This window comes from Miniopterus natalensis, chromosome 4 (genome assembly GCF_054644295.1).
Source record: "Miniopterus natalensis isolate mMinNat1 chromosome 4, mMinNat1.hap1, whole genome shotgun sequence".
NCBI lineage: Eukaryota > Metazoa > Chordata > Mammalia > Chiroptera > Miniopteridae > Miniopterus > Miniopterus natalensis.
The window spans coordinates 74,546,789-74,570,078 of NC_142084.1; the positions used below are offsets into that span (position 1 = coordinate 74,546,789).

The following is a 23,290-nucleotide window of genomic DNA, read 5'->3' on the forward strand; positions in this document are numbered from 1 at the left end:
CACCTCTTCCCATCCCACCTCCCACCAGTCTGTTCTCAACAGGGCAGCCAGAGAGATCCTGGGAAAAGGTGCCATATCCTGTCATATCCCATCTCATTCGGAGTAAAAGCCAAGTCTGTTCAATCTACAAGACCTCATGGGATCCTCCCTGACTGCTGTGACCTCATGTCCTGCTCTCCCGGTCAGTCCTCTTCAGCCACACAAGTCTTGCTACTTTTGTATGAGCAGGCTGGTCCAGCTTTAGGATTTTCACATTATTTTCCCCCTGCCTAGAACCCACTTTCCCAATACCTTCTTGTCTTGTTTCCTCACTCCCTTAAGATCTCTGAGACTTTCCCTGTGCACCCTACATAAACTTGTAATGTCCCACCTGACACTCCTTATGCCCCAATCCTGCTCTCTTTTTCTCCATAGCATGTATCGCCCCCTGACTTCTTTTTTCGTCTGATACCCCGCTAGAACATAAGCTATGTGAGTGTAGACCGTGTTGTCCATTACCTTATTCCCAGAACTTAAAATAGCTCCTCCTACATAATAGGCACCAAAGAAATGTTTGTTGAAACAACAAAGGAATGACTATTGTGTTTGGTTGTGTATGATAAGAATTGATAACCACATTTCTGAGCAAGTGAAAACAGGACTTTTCAAATCTGCTGGCTTCATCTCCAGGGAAGAATGTCTCTTCTCCAGGGAGAAGAAAGGATCCCACCAACCCAGCTGGCAGGGCTTTGGGCCAATGTTATATGCTGTCCTTGTGGCTTTTGCTGCTGAGTGTGTAATTGGCCCTGGTGTTTTCCACTGTGAATGCTCAGAAACGTCTGAAGGATTATACCATCTGGAATTGGTGCTTGTAGAAAAGTGCTGCTGGCCCTGGGACCCCTTTGAGCTAAATATCTTCCTGACTGGTCATTTTCCCAACTGGAACATTTGGCAAAGGAGACAGCCTCCTTCTGGAAGTGTCCCCGAGGGGTTGTTGCCTCCCTGATGTGGCTAAGAGATACACCTTTTTCAAAAAGCAGCTCTTAGATTCTTGCTATTGGATTCTTGTCAAAACCGAACACCTGAGACTTTTTAAACACACACCCATAGGAAGAGGCCTTGTGACCGCTATTTGGGGGGTAAGTTAACTCAGACTCAACAACTAACAATGTGGGGAGTGTCCAACATGCCTCACTTGTCAGATGGAAATGCTATTTGTAAGTCTGCGCCTGGCCTTGGCCAACCAGCATTTTCAGCTTCATGTGAGGAAAAAAAGGCAGCTATCCCTTTAGGGTAAATGTTATGCTCCACTCCACAACCCGAAGGAAAACCAGTCTCTCAATGGGACTCTCAGTCCACAGAAGTTCCCCCAAATGCCAGGTTCACTGATGGTGTGGTGAAGCTGCAACCCATGGTGTCCACTGGGCTGCTGTGGCTATTCAGTATCAGTGCCAGCTGTGTGGAATGGAAAACAGATGTGGTTGCTTCACTCAGGAGGCAGAACTCAAAGCCACCCTCACAACTCTGGCCAGTAGGCCTTGTGAACCTTGTTATGTTCTTACTGACTCTTGGGCTGTTGATAATGGTCTAGTTGTTCGGTTGACCATTTGGAAAATTACAGACTGGCAGATTAAACTATAGACTTCCTCCTTTTGGGCTATGAACCATGGCTGCTGATGGAACAGCCTCAAGTCGCCATGTAGGTGCCCATGGTGAGGATCCATTCTCTGATGAGACCAACTGGAATCAAGCTGCGGACTGAGCCTGCACTGCCTAGACTTCTGCTGCCTACACGTACCATTGAACCAGACACACAGCACACCCACCACCATAGATTGGGCACCAAGTAAAGTTCTCTATCTTTTAGATGTACCAGCCCTGACAACATGCCAGGCCTCTCACTCCTAATAAAAGTCTCTCGGTGAGGGAGGCTCATTGCACAGGGTGAGGCAGTTGAGTCCATGGAACCTTTGACCCCCTCCTGGGGCTACTGGTGGTGGCTCACCACCCTTGACACTTCCAGTTTGCAGTGTTGTCTCATTCCAATGCACTGACTCTCGCCAGACTGTTGTGCCCCTTTAAACTAGTCTTTGTTATATTTCTGGTTTTCTGGGTATTTGCAGTCTAATGATGATACACCTTTGATCAAAATGGGCTCTCAAGCCATTTAAGGTATTTGATGGACCTTCAGCACTGTCCACTACCCACAGGCATCTGGTTTGTTGAGCACTGGATCTGCCTCCTGAAAAATCACTTTAAGCCCTGGCTAGTGTGGTTCAGTTGGTTGGGCCTCATCCCGTGCATCAAAAAGTTGCCGGTTTGATTCCAGGTCAGGGCACATGCCCGGGTTTCTGGCTTGGGGGCGTGCAGGAGGCACCTGATCAACATCGCTCTCACATTGATTTTTCTCTTGCCCTTCCTCTCTCTCAAAATCAATAAAAAATTTTTTTACATAGAATAAAAATATTCTCTTTCAATTTGTATGTATCATTTTTAAAATGACTACAAAGTTGTAACAACATAAATAGGTATTAAGATATTTGGACCTGACAACTTAAATGGAACTGTTCTGAGCTGAGTTGCTATGAAAAAAATTACTGAGACTCTAGGAGCACAACTGATTACATTTTATAAAAATACCCTTGTTCCTCTTGTACTCGATTCTTCTGGACAAAAGTTCTGGGTGTGACAAATGGTAAATTTATAGTTACTTTAATTAATTCCCTATAGGCCCTGTCTCCAAATACAGTCACATTGGGGGTTAGGCTTCAACATATGAATTTTAAGGGGGACACAATTCAGTTCATAACATTCTTCCCTCTAGTCCCCCCAAATATGTCCTTTCCACATGCAAAATACATTTATCCCAACCCAAAAGCCCCCAAAGTTTTAACCCATTCCAGCATTAATTCTGAGTCCAAAGTATCATCTAGATATCATCAAAATCGGGTATGGGTGAGAGTTGAGATATAAGTCATCTTGAGGCAACATTCCACTCCAGCTGTGAACTTGTGAAGAGGAAACAGCTTTGCCTCCAGGACCTGTGGCAGAAGTGGCAGCCTTGAGAATCTGAATCACCTTTCGTGTTATTCTCCCGTTTCCTTTAAGGATAAAGCATGTTGAGTGGCCCTACTGTCCTGTCCTGTAGAACCCCAGAAATCTAAAATCCTCCCTTTAGAAAGACTGCCTTTATTTCACGCAGCATCTGTTCCCTTTGATCCAGACTGGCTGTGTCTCTGCTGGTATCGTGCCATCTCCATTCCTAGCTTCTGCTGAGGTGGCTGATGAACTCCAGGTTAACCACAGATAATCTCCTAATGGGGCGATTGTCTAGTCGTGCACTTGGTGCTGTTCTCTCCAGAATAACTTTTCTTATTTTTGCAATATGGATAGGCTGAGAACTTCCCCAAATCTTCAAGTTCTGCTTCCTTTTTGCTTACTCTTTCCCTCAATTTATCTCTCTCCTCTTCCATTTTACTATAAGCAGTAAGCAGAAGCCAGGGCACCACCTTCTACACTTTGCTTGGCCATGTCCTCAGCTAAATATCCAAGTTCTACTTTTCACACAATACCAGGACCCTATTCAGTCAGGTTCTTTGCCACTTATAACAAGGATCACCTTTCCTCCAGTTTCCAATGGTATGTTCCTCACTTCAGTCCGAGCTCTCACCAGAAGCACCGTTAATGCCCATACTTCTACCAATAGTCCCTTCAAGGCAATCTAGGCTTTTTCCAGCATGCATCTAAAAACTTTTCCAGTCTATCCCCATCACTCATTCCAAAGCCATTCCACATTATGTATTTGTTACATCAGCACCCTATTTCACAGTATCAAAATCTGTATTGGTTTCTCCAGAGAAACACAATCATTAAGATTGCAGAGGAGGAATAAACTTTCCCCTTAAGTTTCTTCTGTCTGTCTGGTCTAATAATCAAATAGACATGAGACAGATTAACAAGAGAAAATAAACACATTTAATACATACATATGTATGAGAATCCCTGCAGACATGAGACAGTCAGAGACCCCCACATGTAGGAGAGATTTAGAGACAGAAAGGGAGATTGAGGTGTATAAGACATCCTGAGCTAGGGATAAGGTAATGCACCTGAAGGGCTTCAAAGGGTCATTGCAGGTTGATAAAAACAACAGATACTTGGCAAATAGAAGTTTTTCCTGCCCTATAGACAGGTCAAAAGAGGTTACCTCTCATAATCTCCCATTATGGACAAGGCCCCTAATTCAAGTTCTTCCAGATAGTCAAGGGAGGGGCAGAAGTTTCTCTTGAACCTGCAGTTAAAATTACCTTTAGCACAAAACAATCTCCATACCACACTTTGGGGTGACTCATACTGGACCCCCACAGAATATATAAAGAATTGGCCCATGTGATTATGGAAGCTGACTAGTCCCAAGTTCTGCAGAATGAGTTGGCGCTCTGGAGACTCAAGAGAGCTCATGGCGTAGTTCCAGTTCAAGTCTGAAGGCCAGAGAACCAGGAGAGCTGATGGTGGTGTTGCAGTCTGAAGGTTGGCAAGCTCAAGATCCAGGAAGAGTCAATACTTTAATTTGACTCTGAAGGCAGGAAAAAGCTAATGTGCCAGTTCTAAGGCAGTCAGGTAAAAGGAATTCTGTTACTCCAGAGAGGATCAGGCTTTTTGTTCTATTCAAGCCTTCAACTGATTGGACGAGGCCCACCACATTAAGGAGGGCAATCTGTTTTACTCAGTCTCCAGATTCAAATGTTAATCTCATCCAGAAACACCCTTCCAGAAATACTCAGAATAATGTCTGTTCAAATATCCGGGTATCCCATGGCCCAGTCATGGTGATGCATGAATTTAACCATAACAGTTATTACTTGTCATATTATAGCCACTCTAGTATGTGTGAAGAGATATCTCACTATGGTATTCGTTTGCATTTCCCTAATGTCTAATGATGTTGAGCACATTTTCGTATATTTAATAGCCATTTGTGTCTCTTCTTTGCTGAAAGATCAGTTCCTATCCATTGCCTATTTTTATTATTGGATTGTCTTTTTCTTATTGAACCTTAACATGTTTTGTGCTTTATTTTTCTTGTTAGTTCATATTAATTAAAACTTTTTATATGGCAGTTTGGGGGCCAGGTTGAAGGTGTACTTCTCCTGGAGGATTGGTATTTATCTCTGTCTGGAACCAAGAAACATCTAGAAAGAGCGAAGGGGTATTCTGCCAATAGATCTCTGCTTTAGAACTCCTCCCACTCCAGTAGTTTTTGAATTCTATTCTGATTTGGGAAGGAGAGGAGAGTCCTTGGGATGTATGGATTAAAACAAGGTATGAGATATCTGAGGCTTGGAAAAGCCTTCTTCTGCCATATACCATGCAAAGCATTTGCATGTCTCTACAGGGTAAGCCAAGATCTCTCAAATCTTGACTCCAGCCACCTCAGAAACACTGGGGTTGGAGAGGGGTGCAATTATTTGTCAAAATGGTTAGGAGAGGGGGAGAAAAGTGTTTCTTTGGGTGAAAATATTCAGAAATAGCAGAATTAAACGCCAATACTTTTATATAATTTGAAGAAACTTCTTGGCTCACAGATTTAGGCATCAAAAATTAACGATAGCCAATGTTTATTGCAGGCAATCTACTCCTGAACATCATCTCATGAACGTATGTACATTTCCATACAACTCTATGAATGGATGCTTTTATTCCTATTTTATATGTATGGAAAGGGGGGCGCAGAGATCACACGACGAGGTGTTTAAATGTAAACTCAAGTTTTCTCTTTTCTATTCACCACCGCATCCCTATATCCTCTAACTGGAAAGGGTGAGGCAAGTCAATTTCAACAGGAGCGTGTAAGCTAAAGGAGTTGCCTGTAGAAAGGGAGTCAGGATTTTAAAAACGTGACACATATTCATGCCGAGACTCCCTCCTAACTTCTGGACCCCCATTTCTAGCACCCTTTTGGTTGGAACCGCCGGGTGGAGCGAGGCTCCTTGAAAGGGAGCGGCCTTTTCTGCAGGCGAGCCAATGAGGTGGCTGGATCTTGTGAGCGGCACATCGTTTGGCCAATGGGTTCAGGCGCTGAGACCCCGCGAGAGGACGGGAAATTCGGGTCTGAGCATGTGGGTACTTGGGCGTGGCGGACGCCTCGAGTGCAGACTTCTCCTGAGGCCCGCGGAGCCAGGCGAGGGCTCGGGCCGTGGTGAGTGGATAGGACGCGGGTGTGGACGGCCGGGGGAGGCGGAGGTCGCTCCGGTGCAGGCCAGTGGGCCTCCAGTCAAGCTAGTGGTGGCCTGCGGTGTCCCTCCGTGCGCACCGCGGACCTCCCCCTCCCCCCCAGGCGCGAGGGGGGAGGCCGAGGGGAGGGAAGTGGTTATTTGAGGCTGGAAGCTCCCTCTTGTGTATAGGAGGACGCGGGACCTCGGAAAGGTAGAAAGGTGGTGGGCCGAGGAGGGAGGGATTCACGGGGTTTAAGTGGGCTCGATTGTTATTTGGACCTAAATGGTGGGCAGGAACTCCAGGTTTGGGGAATGGTGCTTTTTCTCTGAGGTGGAAGGAGGGTAGGATTTGCCTTCAGGGTGGGGGTTGGGGTTCGGGGGGCTCCTTTCCCGTTAGGCCCCAGTCCTGTTGGCTCAGCCCAGAGCTCCGACTCGGAGGTGGGGAAGGTAGGCCTCGCCTGTCCCTGGGAGCCTTACCTGTTGGACCTTATAGTCAGCCAACTGTCTTCTAACTAAATCAAAGGAGAAAATCCACAAGAAGGTGGGCCTTCTGGAGAAGGTGCCCACATCTAAAAACGTGAGGATGGCGATGAGGGAGGGGTGGAGAAAGAGGAAGCTTCCAGAAATCCTTCCTTGGTGGGTGTTAAAGCGCCTCTCAGTGTATCCCAGGTAGGCAACTGATTGTTCTGGATTCTTCGGGTGGTGCTGGGAAGGTGTGAGCAGAAGGCCAGGCTAAGGGGAGAGTCTTTGAGGAAGGGAGGCATATCCTGACGTTTTAGTGTAAAAGAGGATAGTTCAGTTAAAATTTTTTTTTGTCAGATCCCGGACTCCCTCCACTTACAGTATTGACTTAAGAATTAGGTGTCAGTCTTTATGTCCATGGCCCAATTTCTCTATAATACGTAAGGCAGGTTTGCAAAAGTTAAGAAGAGGCTTTCTTAAGTTTTCAGTTAAGAAGCATTCTTCAGGGATCAGGGGTGGGTCAGGACAATGAAGGAAGTCCAAGAAGGATTCCTGAAATCTATAGGTTATAAAGTGATTTTGAAGAGGACCCGAGATTTGGGAGGCAGGAAGGGCCTCATTTCTGGTTACCTGGGGTAGAAGAGGGTGTTAAATGTCACGTGAAATTTATGTAGGCTCAAAGCAGAAAAGTTCTGTACTGTGGAGACCTCAGTTTTGGTGAGCTTGTAAAGTTTTACAGAAAGGAATTGGATAAGATTCAGAGAAGCCACTAAGATCAAGGAGGAGATGGAATAGTTTAATGTGATAATGAACTGGAAAAAAATTAGGATTCTGGTAAAGGAAAGAGAGGCCAAAAAACAAAGCAAAATCCATAAATATTTATCGAGTGAACATTACGATGTGTCTGTGTTAACTATAAGTTTTCGTATGCTCATCCATAAAATGTACTTCCTTCTAAAACAGGTAGTTAACATAGGACTAAGTTCTCCAAGAGGCTGTTTAGGTAGAAAATATAGGAAAATTTAAGGGATCGCTAATGGGGAGTGTTTAGAATACTCTGGGATAAATAGAAGCTTTTGAAGGGAACATGATATAGGAAGCTGGTTGTATCACTGGTCTGATCCAAAGTAGGGTGTTTTTTTTTTTTTAATGCTTTATAAGTCTGTCTTGAAAGAAAAGGAAAACAATTGGGAATCTTTAATCTTTATAAAATGCCGACAGGTAATTAACCAGATCAGGATCGACACCCGTGTACTCCAGCCTTTCAATGGATCCTGTCCGACCACCCTTCAGGGGCCCTTCTGGGCACCCATCTCAGTGTGTACAGATGCCAGGCTCTTGGCCACAAGCTCCTAAACCTTTGGACTCGACTCTGGGCAGGGCAAGACCTCTAGGCAGAGGCCATGTATTTGGAAAGCCAGAGAAACCAAGCCCACAGAGTGGGCCAGCACAAAGGGTAAGACCATGTCTGGGTGCATAGTAGCAGCATGTAGCTTATCAGAGAAAATGGGTTTCGCCCGGCCAGGTGTGGCTCAGCGGTTGAGTGTTAACCTAGGATCCAGGAGATCGCATGCAGTTCGATTCCCAGTCAGGGCACATGCCTGGGTTGCGGGCTCGATCCCCAGCTGGGGGTGTGCAGGAGGCAGCAGATCAAGAGGACTCTCTCATCATTGATGTTTCTCTCTCTCTCTCTCCCTCTCTTTTCCTCTCCCTGAAATCAATAAAGATATGTTTAAATTAAAAAAAAAAAAAGTAAATGGATTTAAAAGTGCTTAGAAAACTGAAATCTTATATACGGAAATAAGAGTTGGTTTTTTTTGTTTGGTTGGGTTTTGTTTGTTTGTTGTTTTCCTTTAACAGGTAGTTGCATCTTCTGGGCATATATTTCAAATTCTAGTTGTGAGTCTAGAAAAAGTGCCTCATAATGAATGCTAGATGGATTTGGATAAATGCCTTAGTCCTCTAGCTTATATAAATATACATATAAATATAGAAATAATAGGTTTAAAGATACATCCTTTTGCTCTTCTCTGAGTGTTTAGATTTTTACTCTGGATTTGGCTCTGTGGTATTAGTAGCCACTCCTGCCTTTAAGGTAATAATTGTTAAGATTGGTCTTCTTTAGAAGGCTCTTTGCCCAAATCTTTAAAAAAGAGGATCTTCAGCTATTGGTGCTGCTTATATGTGCATTTTTAATTTCCTAATTATACAGGAATTTTAAGATGCTATAATTAATATCAAAAATAAAGAATTAGTAAGTATAGGGAAAACCTAATAACACAGTTATGACAATTCTTTGACTTTCCACAGGAATCTTTTGGTTTGGTCTCCATGTTCCAAGGACTGGGCCTTGAAACAATGTCCCAGACTCCTCCAAAACGGGAAATGCCCTCTTTAGGTATGTGGAAAACTAACTTGAGAAAACATGGGTGGTATGTATAATTGCTTAACTTTAAATATATATATATATATATATATATATATATATATATATATATATATATATATATATATACATACATACACATACACATATATATATATCTTTATTGATTTCAGAGAGAAGAAGGGGGAGAGAGAGATAAAAACATCAATGATGAGAGAATCATTAATAGGCTGCCTCCTGTACGCCCCCTACTGGGGATCAAACCCACAACACAGGCATGTTCCCTGACCGAGAATCGAACCTCGATCTCCTGGATCATAGTTCGATGCTTAACTGCTGAGCCACGCTGGCCAGGCTAATTGCTTTATTCTAAAATTCATACAATTGATATTCAGAAAAATAACTATACTTTACAACATGTTCAACTCTCAGTTATAGCTGGGGTTTGATCCTTCCATTCAGGTAGAGGCATTTTAGGTCGAGGCTTGTCTATCAGTATGGTACACAAGGGAAAAGAAGAATCCCATCCCACTTTTCTGGATCCGTCAGTGTTGGCAGCTGGTGATAGCAAGATGGCAGAGGCTTCAGTTGGTTGGAATAGGTGAGTAAAGCTCCCTTCTTAGGGAGCTGTCAAATTGAGATGAAGTGTCTTTATAAGTCCAAAGGGCAACTCTAAAAAGGTTATAGTATCTCACAATGAATGGTTTTATATTAAATAATGGATACTTTCCAAAAGTAGTGAGCAGCTACTGATCCAATTAGTTATTGGAAAAGGGTGAAAAAGTAGTTCTCCACTGGGCAGTTCACAGCTTCATTTGCCCTCATAAGAAGTTAACCTGATTGTAGTGGTTCTTTAATCTAAGGGAGTCAAACTCCCACCTCAATTCTGCCATGAAAGTTGGCCTAGAGAGTCAATATTAGTAGCAGTTGGTGAGTGAGTCATATTGGCGTATTGGACTTTGAGAGAACCCCAAGGCTTATGTTTCTCTTGCTGACTCCTCCAGGAAGAGAGCAAGAGAACATAGACTTGGGGGAATCATTTAGACAGGGTAGAGATAGAATTATGATTAAGAAAGGCCTGGGGTGGGATGGGGGTCAATGGGGAAAAGGGACATCTGTAATACTTTGAATAATAAATTTAAAAAGAAAAAAGAAAAGTCCTGATTTACCTCTTTTCAACATTTCAGAATGCTTGGAAGAGGGAATTTGGATGTACCTATATTACCATTAGGAAGAGCAACTGGTGGTGTAGGCAGAGGTATATACAAGGCTCCCGGTGCTATCAGCATGCCTTCTCGGGGTCCTGCCCAGCAGCCATCACCGCCACCTCTTCCCCCATCCTCACTACACTCTCTGGATCGCCTTTCACTGGGGACTGCAGAACACAAGGAAAAGTAAGTCAGGAGCTCAGCCTTCTCTGCTTGGTAGTGATGTGAGAGGGAGCCTTCTCATAGTATTATAAACATTGTTTCTGTTGTGTCTGAAGTTCTCCATGGGTGGTAGGTATTTCACGGTTGTTCATTTTGGTTTTTTTGCTCTTGGGGAGAATCACAAAGAGTTGGGACAATTCCTGATGAAGTGAAATAGGATTAATGATATAGAGATAGTGTGTACTGGAGAGTGGACTCATGGCTTTCCCTTTCCTTCCCAATTCAGACATAGACAGTTCTTTGTCATGTTGAAGATAAGGAAATCATTTAGGAAAAATACTACAGCAATTCATTTTTTTAAATAGAATTCATTCTTGTGTTCTTAGTTAGCTGGCCTAACTTATCCCAGTGATATTACTATGACAAATAGGATGACCTTGCTTCCTTAATCAGAGATTACTATTTATTTATCTACTAGTCTTCAAAGCTTGCTTTTGTATGTCTCAATTCTTGCTTTGTGTATCTGTAAGCAAAGTGTAAAATACTACTTTCCCCTATCTTATTTTCATATATGTGTGGTGTGGGTTGTTTGGTTTTTTTATTTTTGGTATGTTTGGGTGCTTTTGTTTTTTATTTTCCAGAGAGTTTTTTGTGAAGCAAGGATCAAAAGGAATACCTCAACCTTTGGGACTGAACCTTATCAAAATACAGTGTCATAATGAAGCAGTTTATCAATATCATGTGACTTTCAGGTATTCACAGCTTTTTTTCTCTGTATTGTTCACTTCTTAGAAGTAATGAAATCATTCCCTTGGAATAGCTGGATATTTTTTTGCATAATTTCTGGTGAACTCCCCCACCCCAACAGTAATGCATGTATGTAGATCCTCATAGTAAGTTTAAGGTTAACATTTTATTTATTTATATTACCAATTCTGATTTTAACCTAATAGGTGCAGTTTTATGCATGAGATTAGAGGTGATTTACTGTGAAGTAAACGAAGCTTAAGTTCAGGGCCTAGTACTTACATAAACCCCCTTCCATGACTTTTTAACTTATTTTGTATCTGTAATTTTGTGTTCCTCATCTTAAACAGAGTCCCTCTTCCCCAATGGTATAAGACGCACATTCCATAAAACCTGGATCCTCCCTATATGAGTCTCATATCAATATTTGATGGTTCTCCGGTGACAATCTAGGGTTAAATTTGAGGGTGAGAAAATCAGAGAATATAACTTGAATGTTATATCAGTAACTTTAGGACTGATTATACTTTTTCATTTTCTTTGTTAAACTCCCCCAAGGATATTTTTTCCATTGATTTTATAGAGAGGAAGGGAGGAGGAGAGACAGAGAGAGAGAGAAACATCGATGTGAGGCACACCGATTGGTTGCCTCTCGCACAAGCCCTGACTGGGGCTTGGGATCAAGCCTGCAACTGAGGTGCATGCCCTGGATCGGAACTGAACCTTCAACCCGTTAGTCCACCGGCTGATGCTGTGCAACCACTGAGCCAAACTGGCTAGGGCTGATCGTACTTTTTTAAAATTAAGAATTCATATTAGTTTGTGTTCTCTCCTAAAATTTCAGGAGAGTCATTAGCTGGAGATTATTAGCTGCGATGAGTGTTTTGGAATATCTATGGAGAAACTAGGAAGATGGAAGACTTGATTTTTGAAGGATAACTACTAATTGGTACAAGAGGAAGAAGTGGAGTGAAAGAGAAGAAAGGAAGTTAGGGAAAAATACCCAGAAGACAGGTTATAAAGACCAAGAAAGGGCCCATTTTAACGGAGAGGAGGTGGTTGACTTTGACCACAGGAAAAAAAGTTATTGAATTGGCTTCTAAGAGCACCCTGGGTGATTTTCTAGTACTTTGTTAACGTTACAAAGAAAAAGCTAGACTAAAAAAACAGAGCATAGGAATAGCCAGTGAATTGGCTATTATTTAAAAAGTGCTAAGAGGAATGAGAACTGGAATGATGATTAAAGAGGGTAGCAGGATTGCTTTAAAGGTTTCTGTGAGGTAAGAAAGTGGAGCTGAGCACATGTGACAGCTGAAGAGAAGTATCTGGAAAGGGATGAAACTGAACCTTGGAGAGTGGAAGGGAATGGGAATGGGCCTCTTCTGGAATGTAAGGGAAGGAGCTGAGCATTAACAAGAGGGAAGAACCCTTTATCTGGAAATGGATTGACAGATGTTAGTGAAACAGAAAAGAGTGTAAGCATCTTCACAGGTCTCTGCGTTGACCAGGAGAAGACGTGGATTCTTTAAATTCAGAGATCATAGATCTGGATCTTTGAAGCTACAGTGTGAAGAGGATGCCAGGCCACAGGGAATACTGAGAGGACTTGTTACAGTGGACTGGTCATATTGTAGCTTCCTTGAACAACAGGAAGGGAGTCTAGAAAGGCATCTTTATTTTTTATTTTTTATATATCTTTATTGATTTCAGAGAGAGGAAGGAAGAGAGAGAGAGAGAGAGAAACATCAAGGATGAGAGTCATTGATCAGCTGCCTCCTGCATGCCCCTTACTGGGGATCGAGACCGAAACCCTGGCATGTGTCTTGACCGGGAATCGAACTGCAATCTCTTGGATCATAGATTGATGCTCAACCACTGAGCCATGCTGGCTGGGCGTAGAAAGACATCTTTAAATATTGTGTTCATATAAATGCATGTATATGAAATTTTTACGAAGCATTTTAAAATGTAAACGTGAATGTTTGGTTTTGGGATCAACAATATTGTGGATTACCACTTGTGGGTTTTTTTAATCTTTATTCATGTACTTGAACGTGCTTGACCCTTGTAAGCCTTGGATTTGTTTAAACTTTTCATTGTAGAACAAGGTTTTGTATTATTGTGATGTAATGGGGCAGTCATAGTATAAAGGAGCTACTAGAGTTTTTCATAACTGTAAGATTCGTGGTAATTAATCAGTAAAAAATTGAAATTTTCACGAGTGAAAAAAGGTTAGAGTAAAATCCCATAATAAAGTTTTACTGGAACGTAGCTATACTTACTGGTTTACATATTGTCTGTGGTGCTTTTGTGCTATGTTGGCAGAGTTGAGTATTTGCAGCAGAGCCATATGGCTGGTAAAGCCTAAAATATTCACTACCTGGCTCTTTATAGAAAAACTTTTCTGACTCTGTGGTCTAAACTCTGGAAGAATATATACTAACATACTAAAGCACTTGTATTTTCGGGATGGAATTATGTGTTTTTATTTTTTGTGAGCAAGTATCCTTGGGTCAAAGTTCTGTTTTAGATAAAGTATTTGAATTTTTTTTTTTAAGGCTTGTCTTGTTATTTTTTAGATTTTTTTTTTTAAATATATCTTTAGTGATTTCAGAGGTAGGAAGGGAGAAGGAGAGAGAGATAGAAACATCAATGATGAAACAGTCATTGAACGGCTGCCTCCTGCATGTCCTCAACTGGGGATTGAACCTAAAACCCAGGCTGGGAATCGAACTGAGATCTCCTGGATCACAGGTCTTCGCTCAACTGCTGAGCATGCCAGCCTAGCAGTATTTGAATTCTTAATATGACCACTAGATGGAGCAGTAGTTACAAGAGACTACTTCTTTAACAAACCTATTGAACAGCTATTTGAGTCAAATTGAAATAAAATCCTCTTTATTATTTTCTAGCCCCAATGTGGAATGCAAAAGCATGAAGTTTGGTATGTTGAAGGACCATCAAGCTGTCACCGGAAATGTCACTGCTTTTGATGGATCTATTCTCTATCTGCCTGTTAAGCTTCAACAAGTGAGACTTTAAGAGTGGTGCTTTGAGTGGTAGGAAGTCATAAACTTCCTGAACATTTGAGTTGCCCTTTCCTATTCTTAGGGAGAAGTTAGACTTCTCCATAACAAAGAAATGACAAAGTGAGAAACTTTTACATTTGTATTCTTCAAGGAGTCTCTTCTTCCATGAGAGGAGTAGTTGGAGGAAGCCTTTGACTTCAGTGGCAAAGGATGGTTTAAGATTTCAAATTCAAAGGGATCTTTTGCTAGTTCTCCATTGGGTTTCTCTCACCAAATCCAGTCTTAAATTCTGGTAGTCACGCTGTGATTTTCTCCAGTGGGCAGCAAAGTGAGATTGGAAAATAGAAAACATATTTAAGATATTTGAGTGTTTTCTGGGACACAGTTGGATTAGGTTAGGGCTTGGTAATTTTGTCATTTCTTTTTACTTGCATATATTTATTTGTTAGGTTCTTGAGTTAAAAAGTCAAAGGAAGACTGATGGTGCCGAGATCAGCATTAAGATTCAGTTGACCAAGACCCTGGAGCCCTGTTCTGACTTGTGCATCCCCTTCTACAATGTTGTTTTCCGTCGGTGAGAAAACAGCGGATGTCTTATTTTCCTTACCCTCAAGTCTTGTATTTGGAATGATACTCTTCAAGAAGCTTAGATGGTGCTACACTACAGTGGGTGTATAGATGAGTTTGGGAACATTTAACAAATAAATGGATGATACTGAGGCTAAGTTACTCAGAAGTTATTTTAAGTGATTTACCAGATTTGGGTATGTGAAAGTAGGTTTGAGTTAGTTGGATAAGGGATGAGTTCAGGAACTTTAAAAACAGGTGTTTAAAGTGCATATTTAATGGTATTAGTGATGGGGCTACTTGGAGAGATTGTGGGTAAAAATTTTTGCTGGAACAATTTTTTCCCCATTTCATTGAATTTTGGGATACAGATAGCTCATAATTTTTAAACTTTCTTTTAGACTAATAATGTTATTCCCTAACCACCTCTTTTTTAATGAAACAGAATATAATTTCTCTCTAGTAAGCTGAACTGCCAGGAACAAACATAACTTTCTTTGCTAGACTGATATTCACAAATTTAGAAACTGAGTCTCTTGCACACTTTTTAGTTAATAATGAAAGTAATATAAATTGAACCTGGGAAATCAACTCAGTTTTTGGTTACCTGGTAAATAGGAAAAGCTGTAGTCAGTTACATACACCCCAAGATAAATGCCATGGTAATTTTTCTCGTTCTTTTGTCAAGAGTGTTTTCATGATAAAAGCTATGTTGTGCAAAGGGCACCAACGTTTCTGACCCTTTAGGCTGCCAAAGGAAATGTAGCTAAAAGTAATTGGGCTTAATTTCTTGGATTCTTCTACTAGAAAACCCATTCTTGCTCTTCTTTTCAGGGTAATGAAACTTTTAGATATGAAGCTTGTGGGGAGAAACTTCTATGACCCGACGAGTGCTATGGTACTGCAGCAACACAGGTTGGTGGTGGTTTCCTCTTCCTCACTTGTAAATATTCTGGAAAGAAATTTTGCATTGAAATCACCATATTTAGGACAAAAATCTCATCAGTATGTTATGATAGTGAATACAATTTATCAGTTAAATCTCTTCCATAGTTTAGTATTTTAATAAGTTTACAATGATGTTGATTTAATTGAATTTGTTTCCTGGTGCTTTTTCGTTGCTGGGGAAGGACAGTATCTGCGCCAAATTTCAGACGGGGGCATGGAAGTGTCTGTGCTTATTTTAAAACCGTAAGGTAAAGCCCGCCTTTCTCTTCAGATTGCAGATCTGGCCAGGCTATGCAGCTAGCATCCGGAGGACAGATGGTGGTCTCTTCCTGCTAGCTGATGTCTCCCATAAGGTCATTCGCAATGATTCTGTGCTGGATGTCATGTGAGTGAATGGTGGGATCTATCTTTAACATGCTAACAGTTTTCTGAAAAGTTCAGTAATAGCTGGTAATAAATACATAATAGCAAATGTTCTGTTTGACTTTTAAATTGTAGAACAGATGAAGAATGCTGAATGGAAGTGCTCCATTTCCATACGTCCTGCCAAGATAGAGGGGGAATTGTGTTTAAGTCTCTGGTTAAGAAGACTTGGTTTAAACAGAAACACCCTACGTTTTTGTTTAAATGTGTTACTATATCAAATATTTACTGTAGTAAGTATCGATGTGTATAATTTGTAATGGCTACATGAAGTGCATCTGTGATTCATTTTTTAGGCTGTGTACTTAGAAATGGAATTATTTAATGGAAATGCTAAACATTTTAAAGATTTTAAATAAATATTTAATATAACAAGATATTTAAGTATATATTGACTCTCTAGAAGTTTATTTATTCAGTTTATTTTCCCACCAGCTATGTACAACTACTGGGTGTTACTAGGTTTATAATCTTTGCTTATCCGGTAAATTTGTTCATTCCTTTACTCAACTTCAGTCGTGTACCAGAGTCTTGGGACATACCAGTTAACAAAACAAAGAACGATCCCTTTCCTCATGGAGCTTACATAAATAACTTATTATATTATATTTTATATTATATTAATTATATTTATTATATATTATTATATCAGATAAGTAATAAACATAAGTAAATTGTGTAGTACACTAGAAGTGATGGGAGCTATGGAAGAAAGAACAGATATGACACAGGGTGGGAGAGGTGAACAGTACTAGAGGCTGGCTGGGGAGGGATGGAGAGCTGTAATTTTTAGAGTGGTCACGGAAGCTCATTTGAGCCAACTCTTGCAGGAGGTGAGAGAGTTAGCCAGGTGAATATTTGGGTGAAGGGAATTTGCCAGAGGGACAGCTGGGGTAAAGGCCTTAAAACAGAAGAATGCCTGGCTCACTCCAGAAGAGGAAGGGAAGCCAAGGTGGCCTAACCGGAGCGAGCGAGGTCAAAGTAGTGGGAGGATGGAGCAGATGGGGGAGAGGACAGAGGGCTCTGAAAGGCTAGCGTAAGGGTTGTAGCTTTTATCCGGACTGAAATGCAGGCCTTGTAGCCAGGCAGTGACATGCTGTGACTTGAGCATAAGGGGAATAAACTAGTAGGATGGGGAAGAAGTGGGGAGACCAACCAGGAGGCTGTTGTAATCCAGTGGGGGAATGAGGGAAGCAGCAGTGGAGGTGCTGAGAAGCGGTTGGCTTCTGGATATATTTTGAAAGTAGCGCTCAGGCAATTTCCTGATGATGTGGGGTGTGAGAGGGAGGTTGAGGATGGCTCAAACATTTTTGGGTGAATTTATAATGCTTCATTCTATCTCTGCTTGATCGACAGGGCCTGCATCTCTTTCTCTCACATGGTACACCCAACCCTAGTTTATTCCTAGCATGTAGTAGATGTTCAAGAATACTAAATAAAAATAGAAGTCTTTAAAATCACTATGTCTGTCTTTATGTTTTCTGCCTTCACTTTCCTGCTTAGAAAGGTCTACTTATTTTATGTTTTAATGTTTTCCGATGTTAACCTTCTGGAATTTATCTTGGTGCGATTTGGGATCATCATTATTGTCTTGGTATTATTAGACAATTTATTGAAAAATATTTTTCTTTAGATTTAAATCACTACCTTTATCATTTTTTGAAGTACTTGGAATTATTTCTGAAAACTTCATTTTGATCCAGTGGTTAAAAGTCAGTTGGCATTTTGATTGGCACTGACTAGGGAGAATGTTCAGTGAGTCTTCCTATTCACATATGTGGCATGTGTTTCCATTTATTGAAATTGGTTATACTTTTTAACTTAAGTTTTACTTCTGTAAAACTTTTAGTCATATTGTGACTACGCAAAAACTATTCATAGGTGAGCTATGTAGTATATACTATGATTATTTTTGTTTTCTGCATAATTGTTTATCTTGGATATGAAAATTGTTTTTTCATTTTCTAAGTACATAAGTATATGTATGCTTACCACTAATTCAACTTCCAAATTTTCCTCACTCTATATTCCAATGCTATGTATCTTGTCAATTTTATCTTCCTTCACTCCCCCACCCCAAATTATATTTCTTGGATTGTCTAAATAAAATTAGATACAGCTTTGAGCACCCATTCTCCAAGATAGTAAGAAGTCCTGTGTCAGGTACCAACCCATTATGTCACACACACGAACTCCAGGGTGTTTGTGATCCTGGTCCTTACTCCAGCTCCAGAGCCCAAGCACTTGGGCACAGAGTGCTGACCACACTGTCTGGTGTGGAGCTCTGGTGTCCTAGGCCTCCCTTGTGCCCTTGCAACTGTTACAGACTTGGGGTTCTGCCACCTCTCTTCCCCTGTGCCCTTTATGTTCTTATAAACCACTGGAAACCACAAAGGAGTGATTATTTTCCTGGACGTCAGAAACGTCCAGTCCTTAGGCCTGCAGCAGCTTTTATCTTTATCATGAATGACCCAGGAATGGTTCAGAGGATAGTGAGGAGCTAAGGCTTGCCAAATAAGGTTAAGTTTTGTATGTTGTTATTAATGCATTTAATGACCCATCCCTACAAAATTCAGTATTGTCTTTGAAATCTCTGAATCTCTGTTAAAACCTGATTGGCTTTAATTTGGACTGGTTGCTCTCCAGGCTGGTTGGACAACCATTCTCTTGGGGTTCCTCATATTTTATTTTATTTTTATCCTCACCTGAGGATATGTTTTATTAATTTTAGAGAGAGAGGAAGGAGGGAGAGAGAAAAGAAAGAGACATTGATGTGAGAGAGAAACATCAATAGGTTGCCTCTTGTACACACCCCACCAGGGATCGAACCCGTAATCTAGGTATGTGCCCTGACTGGTAATCGAACCCCACCTTTTGGAGTATGGGACGATGCTCCCACCAGCTGAGCACCTGACCAGGGCAGGGCTCCTCTTTATTGTAGTGAGTCCTTTCCCCTCGTACACCAAATCTGTAGTTTGGATCCATGGCTATTTTCTTGGTTTACTCTCTCGTCTTGTGTAGAGTGTAGCTTCCACTGTTTTTCTGGGGAAGGGTAGATTTGCAGATGTTTAAGAGATCTTACATGTTTGAAATGTCTTTATTTTACCTTAGTTTGCTTGGGCATAAAATTCTAGGTTGGAGATAATTTTCCCTCAGAATTTTAAAGCATTTTTCCATTGCCCTTTTTAAAAAAATAATCTTTATTTACATTTACATATTTCACAGTGAAACTGTTTCCTTATTTAAATCTAACTCTTTGGTTATTCTCATTGTAATGCTCTAGTTGAATGCACCTTATGTCTGGATTTTTCTACTTCATCCTGTAGATGAGTTAACAACCATCTTCTACAGCATTATTCTGTCTTTTTAAGCTTATTTTACTTTTTGAGCAAGCCCAAAACTTGCTTTTGACATTGTCTCATCCCTTCTTTTTTTCCATATTTTCCCCCCAACTTTATCTGTTAAATGTTGTATAGGTATTCACTTTCAAAAAATTATTAGTATGGGTTAGTAATGTATTTTAGTACTGGTAATACAGGTTCTTCCTCCCTACTCATATTTTTATTATCTTCCTTTATCTTTTCTGTAACTATTTTCACATTTATTTTCCAGATTAATTTTAGAATCTTTTTGTTGAGTTCCCCAAAAATGCCATTGCAATTTTGCTCCATTGTTGTTTTGCTTGCTAATTTGCTGCTGAAAGGGATATAAAGCCATTCTGATTTCTGATGCCAGAATCTTCATACATTCCTTCCCCCACATCCTCTTGGAAGCTTTGGGAGTGTCTCTTTACTCCAGTCTTCTGAAATTTTATATATTTTTCATTTCTTCCACATCTCTTAGGAATCTGATTACTTTTCCTTTGCCTGAAGAACCCCCTGTAGTGTTTCCTTTAGTGTGGAATCTGCTGGTGACATATTCTCTCAGTTTTTGTTTATTTAAAAATAAAAATGTGAGCCCGACCGGCGTGGCTCAGCGGTTGAGCGTTGACCTAGGATCCAGGCGATCGGGGTTTGATTCCTGGTCAGGGCAGATGCCCAGGTTGCGGGCTCGATCCCCAGGCGGGGGCGTGCAGGAGGCAGCCGATCAATGACTGTCTCATCATTGATGTTTCTATCTCTCTCTCCCTCTCCTTTCCTCTCTCTGAAATCAATAAAGGTATATTTTTAAGAGAACAAAATAAAAAAAAAAATAAAATGTGTTTTATATCTTGCCTTAAACTGAGAATTCTGGGTTTGGCAGTTATTTTCTTTAAGCACTTGAAAATATCCCATTATCTTCTGGCATACAGTATTTCTATTGACAAATCAACTACCAGTATTACTGGGTTTGTTTGTTTGTTTTCTAATATATATTGATTTCAGAGAGAGGAGGAGAGAGAGAGACATCAATGATGAGAGAGTCACTGATTGGCTGCCTCCTGCACGCCCCCTACTGGGGATCGAGCCCAAAACCCGGGCATGTGCCCTGACTGGGAATCAAACTACAATCTCCTGGATCATATATATGTTGATGCTCAACAGCTGAGCCATGGCCAGCTGGGCTAGTGGGTGGTTTTTTTTAAGTATTATGTCCTTTTTTTGTGTCTTGTTCAGTTTTCAGAAATTTTACTATAGTGTGTCTAGATGTGGTTTCCCAGTATTTATACTGCTTGGCCCTTCTGTAATCCTCTCCTCTTGAGTATGGGCTGAACCTATAGTGACTTGTTTCTAATGAATAAAATATGGCAGAAGTGATGGAATGTCACTTTTTTTAATAAAGAAAATTGAGATATTATCAACATATATTAGTTTGAGATATACAAAGTAATGATTTCATATACATATATATATACATACATATATATGTACATATACACACGTGTGTGTGTGTGTGTGTGTGTGTATATATGGAAAATGATCAGTACAATAAGTATGGTTAACTTCACCACACATGGTTTTTTCTTGTCATAAAAAAAGTTTTTGTTAGAACTTGTAATACCTACTCTTTTTGCAACATTAAAATATACTATACAGTATTATTAATTATAGTCACCATGCTGTACATTATATCCCCAGGACTTATTTATAACTGGAAGTTTGTACCTTCTGATCATTTTCACCCATTTTGCCTGCCTCTGGCAACCAGCAATGTGTTCTCTGTATCTATAAGTGCTGTTTTTTTCTTTTTGCAAATTCTACATATAAGTGAGATTATGTAGTATTTACCTTTCTCTGTCTGATTTATTTCATTTAGCATAATGTCCTCAAGGTTCATCTATATTGTCACAGATGGCAGGATTCCTTTTTTTATAGCTGAAAAATATTTTATCTATAAATATTATATATATGCGTGTGTGTATCACATCATCTTTATCCATTTATCTGTCAAAGAACACTTAGGTTGATTCCATGTCTTGGCTGTTATAAATATGCTGCAGTGACATAGAGTTGCATATATCTTATGTCTTTTTGAGTTACTATTTTCATTTTCTTCAGATAAATGCCAAGAAGTAGAATTGCTGGATCATATGATAGTTCTGTTTTTAATTTTTTGAGGAACTTCTATATTGTTTTCCATAGTGGCTACACCAGTTTACATTCCCACCAACTGTGCACAAGGGTTCCCTTTTCTCCACATACTTGATAAGACTTATTTTTTGTCATTTTGATAGTAGCCATTTTAAGAGGTGTCAGTGATATCTCACTGTGGTTTTGATTTGCATTTCCCTGATGACTAAGGATGTTGAACACCTCTTTATATACCTGTGGGCCATCTGTATTTCGTCTTTGGGAAAATGTCCATTCAGATGCTTTGCCCATTTTTCAGTTGGATTGTTTGTATTTTTGCTGTTGAGTTGTATGAGTTCTTTATATATTTTGGATATAAACCCCTTATCAGCTATATGATTTGCAAATATTTACTCCCATTCAGTAGGGTGCCTTTTTATTTTGTTGGCTGTTTCCTCTGCTGTGCAGAAGCTTTTTAGTTTGATGTAATCCCACTTGTTTATTTTTGCTTTTATTGCCTTTTCTTTTGGTGTTAGTGAATGTCACTTCTTAGGTGCGATTATAAAAAGATTATGGCTTCTGTCTTAAGTGTTCTCTATTACTGTCTCTTGGGTCACTCACCCTGGGGGAAGCCAGCTGCTATGTTCTGGAGCAGCTCACTGAGTGAGCTTAGAACCAGATTACTCTTCAATTGAGCCTTGAGATGTCTGCAGCCCTGGCAGACAACTTGCTTGCAGCCTTATGAAAGACCCTGGGCCAGAGGCACCCAACTAAGCCACACCTGAATTCCTGACCCTCAGAAACTGTAAGATAATAAATATGTGCGATTCTCCTTTTTAACTTTCAGCTTTATTTAGATATAATTCACATGCTGTATAAGTCACTCATCTTAAGTGTGGTTCAGTATACTTACAGAGCTGTACATTCATCACTACGATCAATTTTAGAACATTTTCATGACCTCAAAAAGAACTTCTGCATCCCTTAGCCATCACTTCCCAATTTCTTCATCCTTCCCCAGACCTAGGTAATAACTAATACGCTTTCTATATCTATATGTTGGCCTTTTTGGAACATTTAATATAAATGTAATTGTATAATGTAAGTATAATAATCTTTCACTTGGCATGTTTTCAAGGTTCATCCACATTGTAGCATGTATCAGTAAGTACTTCATTCCTTTTTAATGACTGGATAATATCCCATTGAGTGGTTATATCTTACTTTGTTTTACCTATTTATTAATTGATCATTGGTGGTGTTTTCACCTTTGTGCCATTACAAATAATGCTGCTGTGAACATTTATGTACAAGTTTTTCTGTGGACATATGTTTTATTTCTCTTGTGTAGGTACCTACAAGTGGAATTGCTGGATCATATTGTAGCTTCAACTACCTGTTTTCCAAAGTGGCTATACCATTTTACATCCCCACCAACAGAAAAACAAAATCTAGACTTGCTACAATGTATTATCTGAAATGTTTAGTTTTCAATTACAAACTATTAGATATACAAAGAAATGGGAAAGTGTGACCAATAATCATGCAAAAAGTCAGTAGAAACTTACCTTGAAGCGCTCAGATACTGGACTTCACACACAAAGAATTCAAAGCAGCAATTATAAATAAGTTCAAATAACTAAAGGAAAATGTGATGATGAGTCAACAAATATGG

At 40.2% G+C, this 23,290-nt stretch overlaps 1 protein-coding gene across 1 annotated transcript in view; it reads left to right on the plus strand.

Annotated features, from left to right (window-relative positions):
- Window positions 1-7,901: 7,901 nt before the first annotated feature.
- PIWIL2 (piwi like RNA-mediated gene silencing 2) overlaps window positions 7,902-23,290 on the plus strand; it is a 35,336-nt gene continuing 19,947 nt past the window's right edge. The window contains exons 1-9 of the mRNA XM_016211740.2: window positions 7,902-8,112; window positions 8,967-9,054; window positions 9,505-9,643; window positions 10,230-10,436; window positions 11,054-11,164; window positions 14,072-14,189; window positions 14,638-14,762; window positions 15,590-15,670; window positions 15,975-16,088. Of these exons, the coding sequence (XP_016067226.2) occupies window positions 7,924-8,112; window positions 8,967-9,054; window positions 9,505-9,643; window positions 10,230-10,436; window positions 11,054-11,164; window positions 14,072-14,189; window positions 14,638-14,762; window positions 15,590-15,670; window positions 15,975-16,088 (1,172 nt within the window). The 5' untranslated portion in view covers window positions 7,902-7,923. The remainder of the gene's footprint in view (window positions 8,113-8,966; window positions 9,055-9,504; window positions 9,644-10,229; window positions 10,437-11,053; window positions 11,165-14,071; window positions 14,190-14,637; window positions 14,763-15,589; window positions 15,671-15,974; window positions 16,089-23,290) is intronic.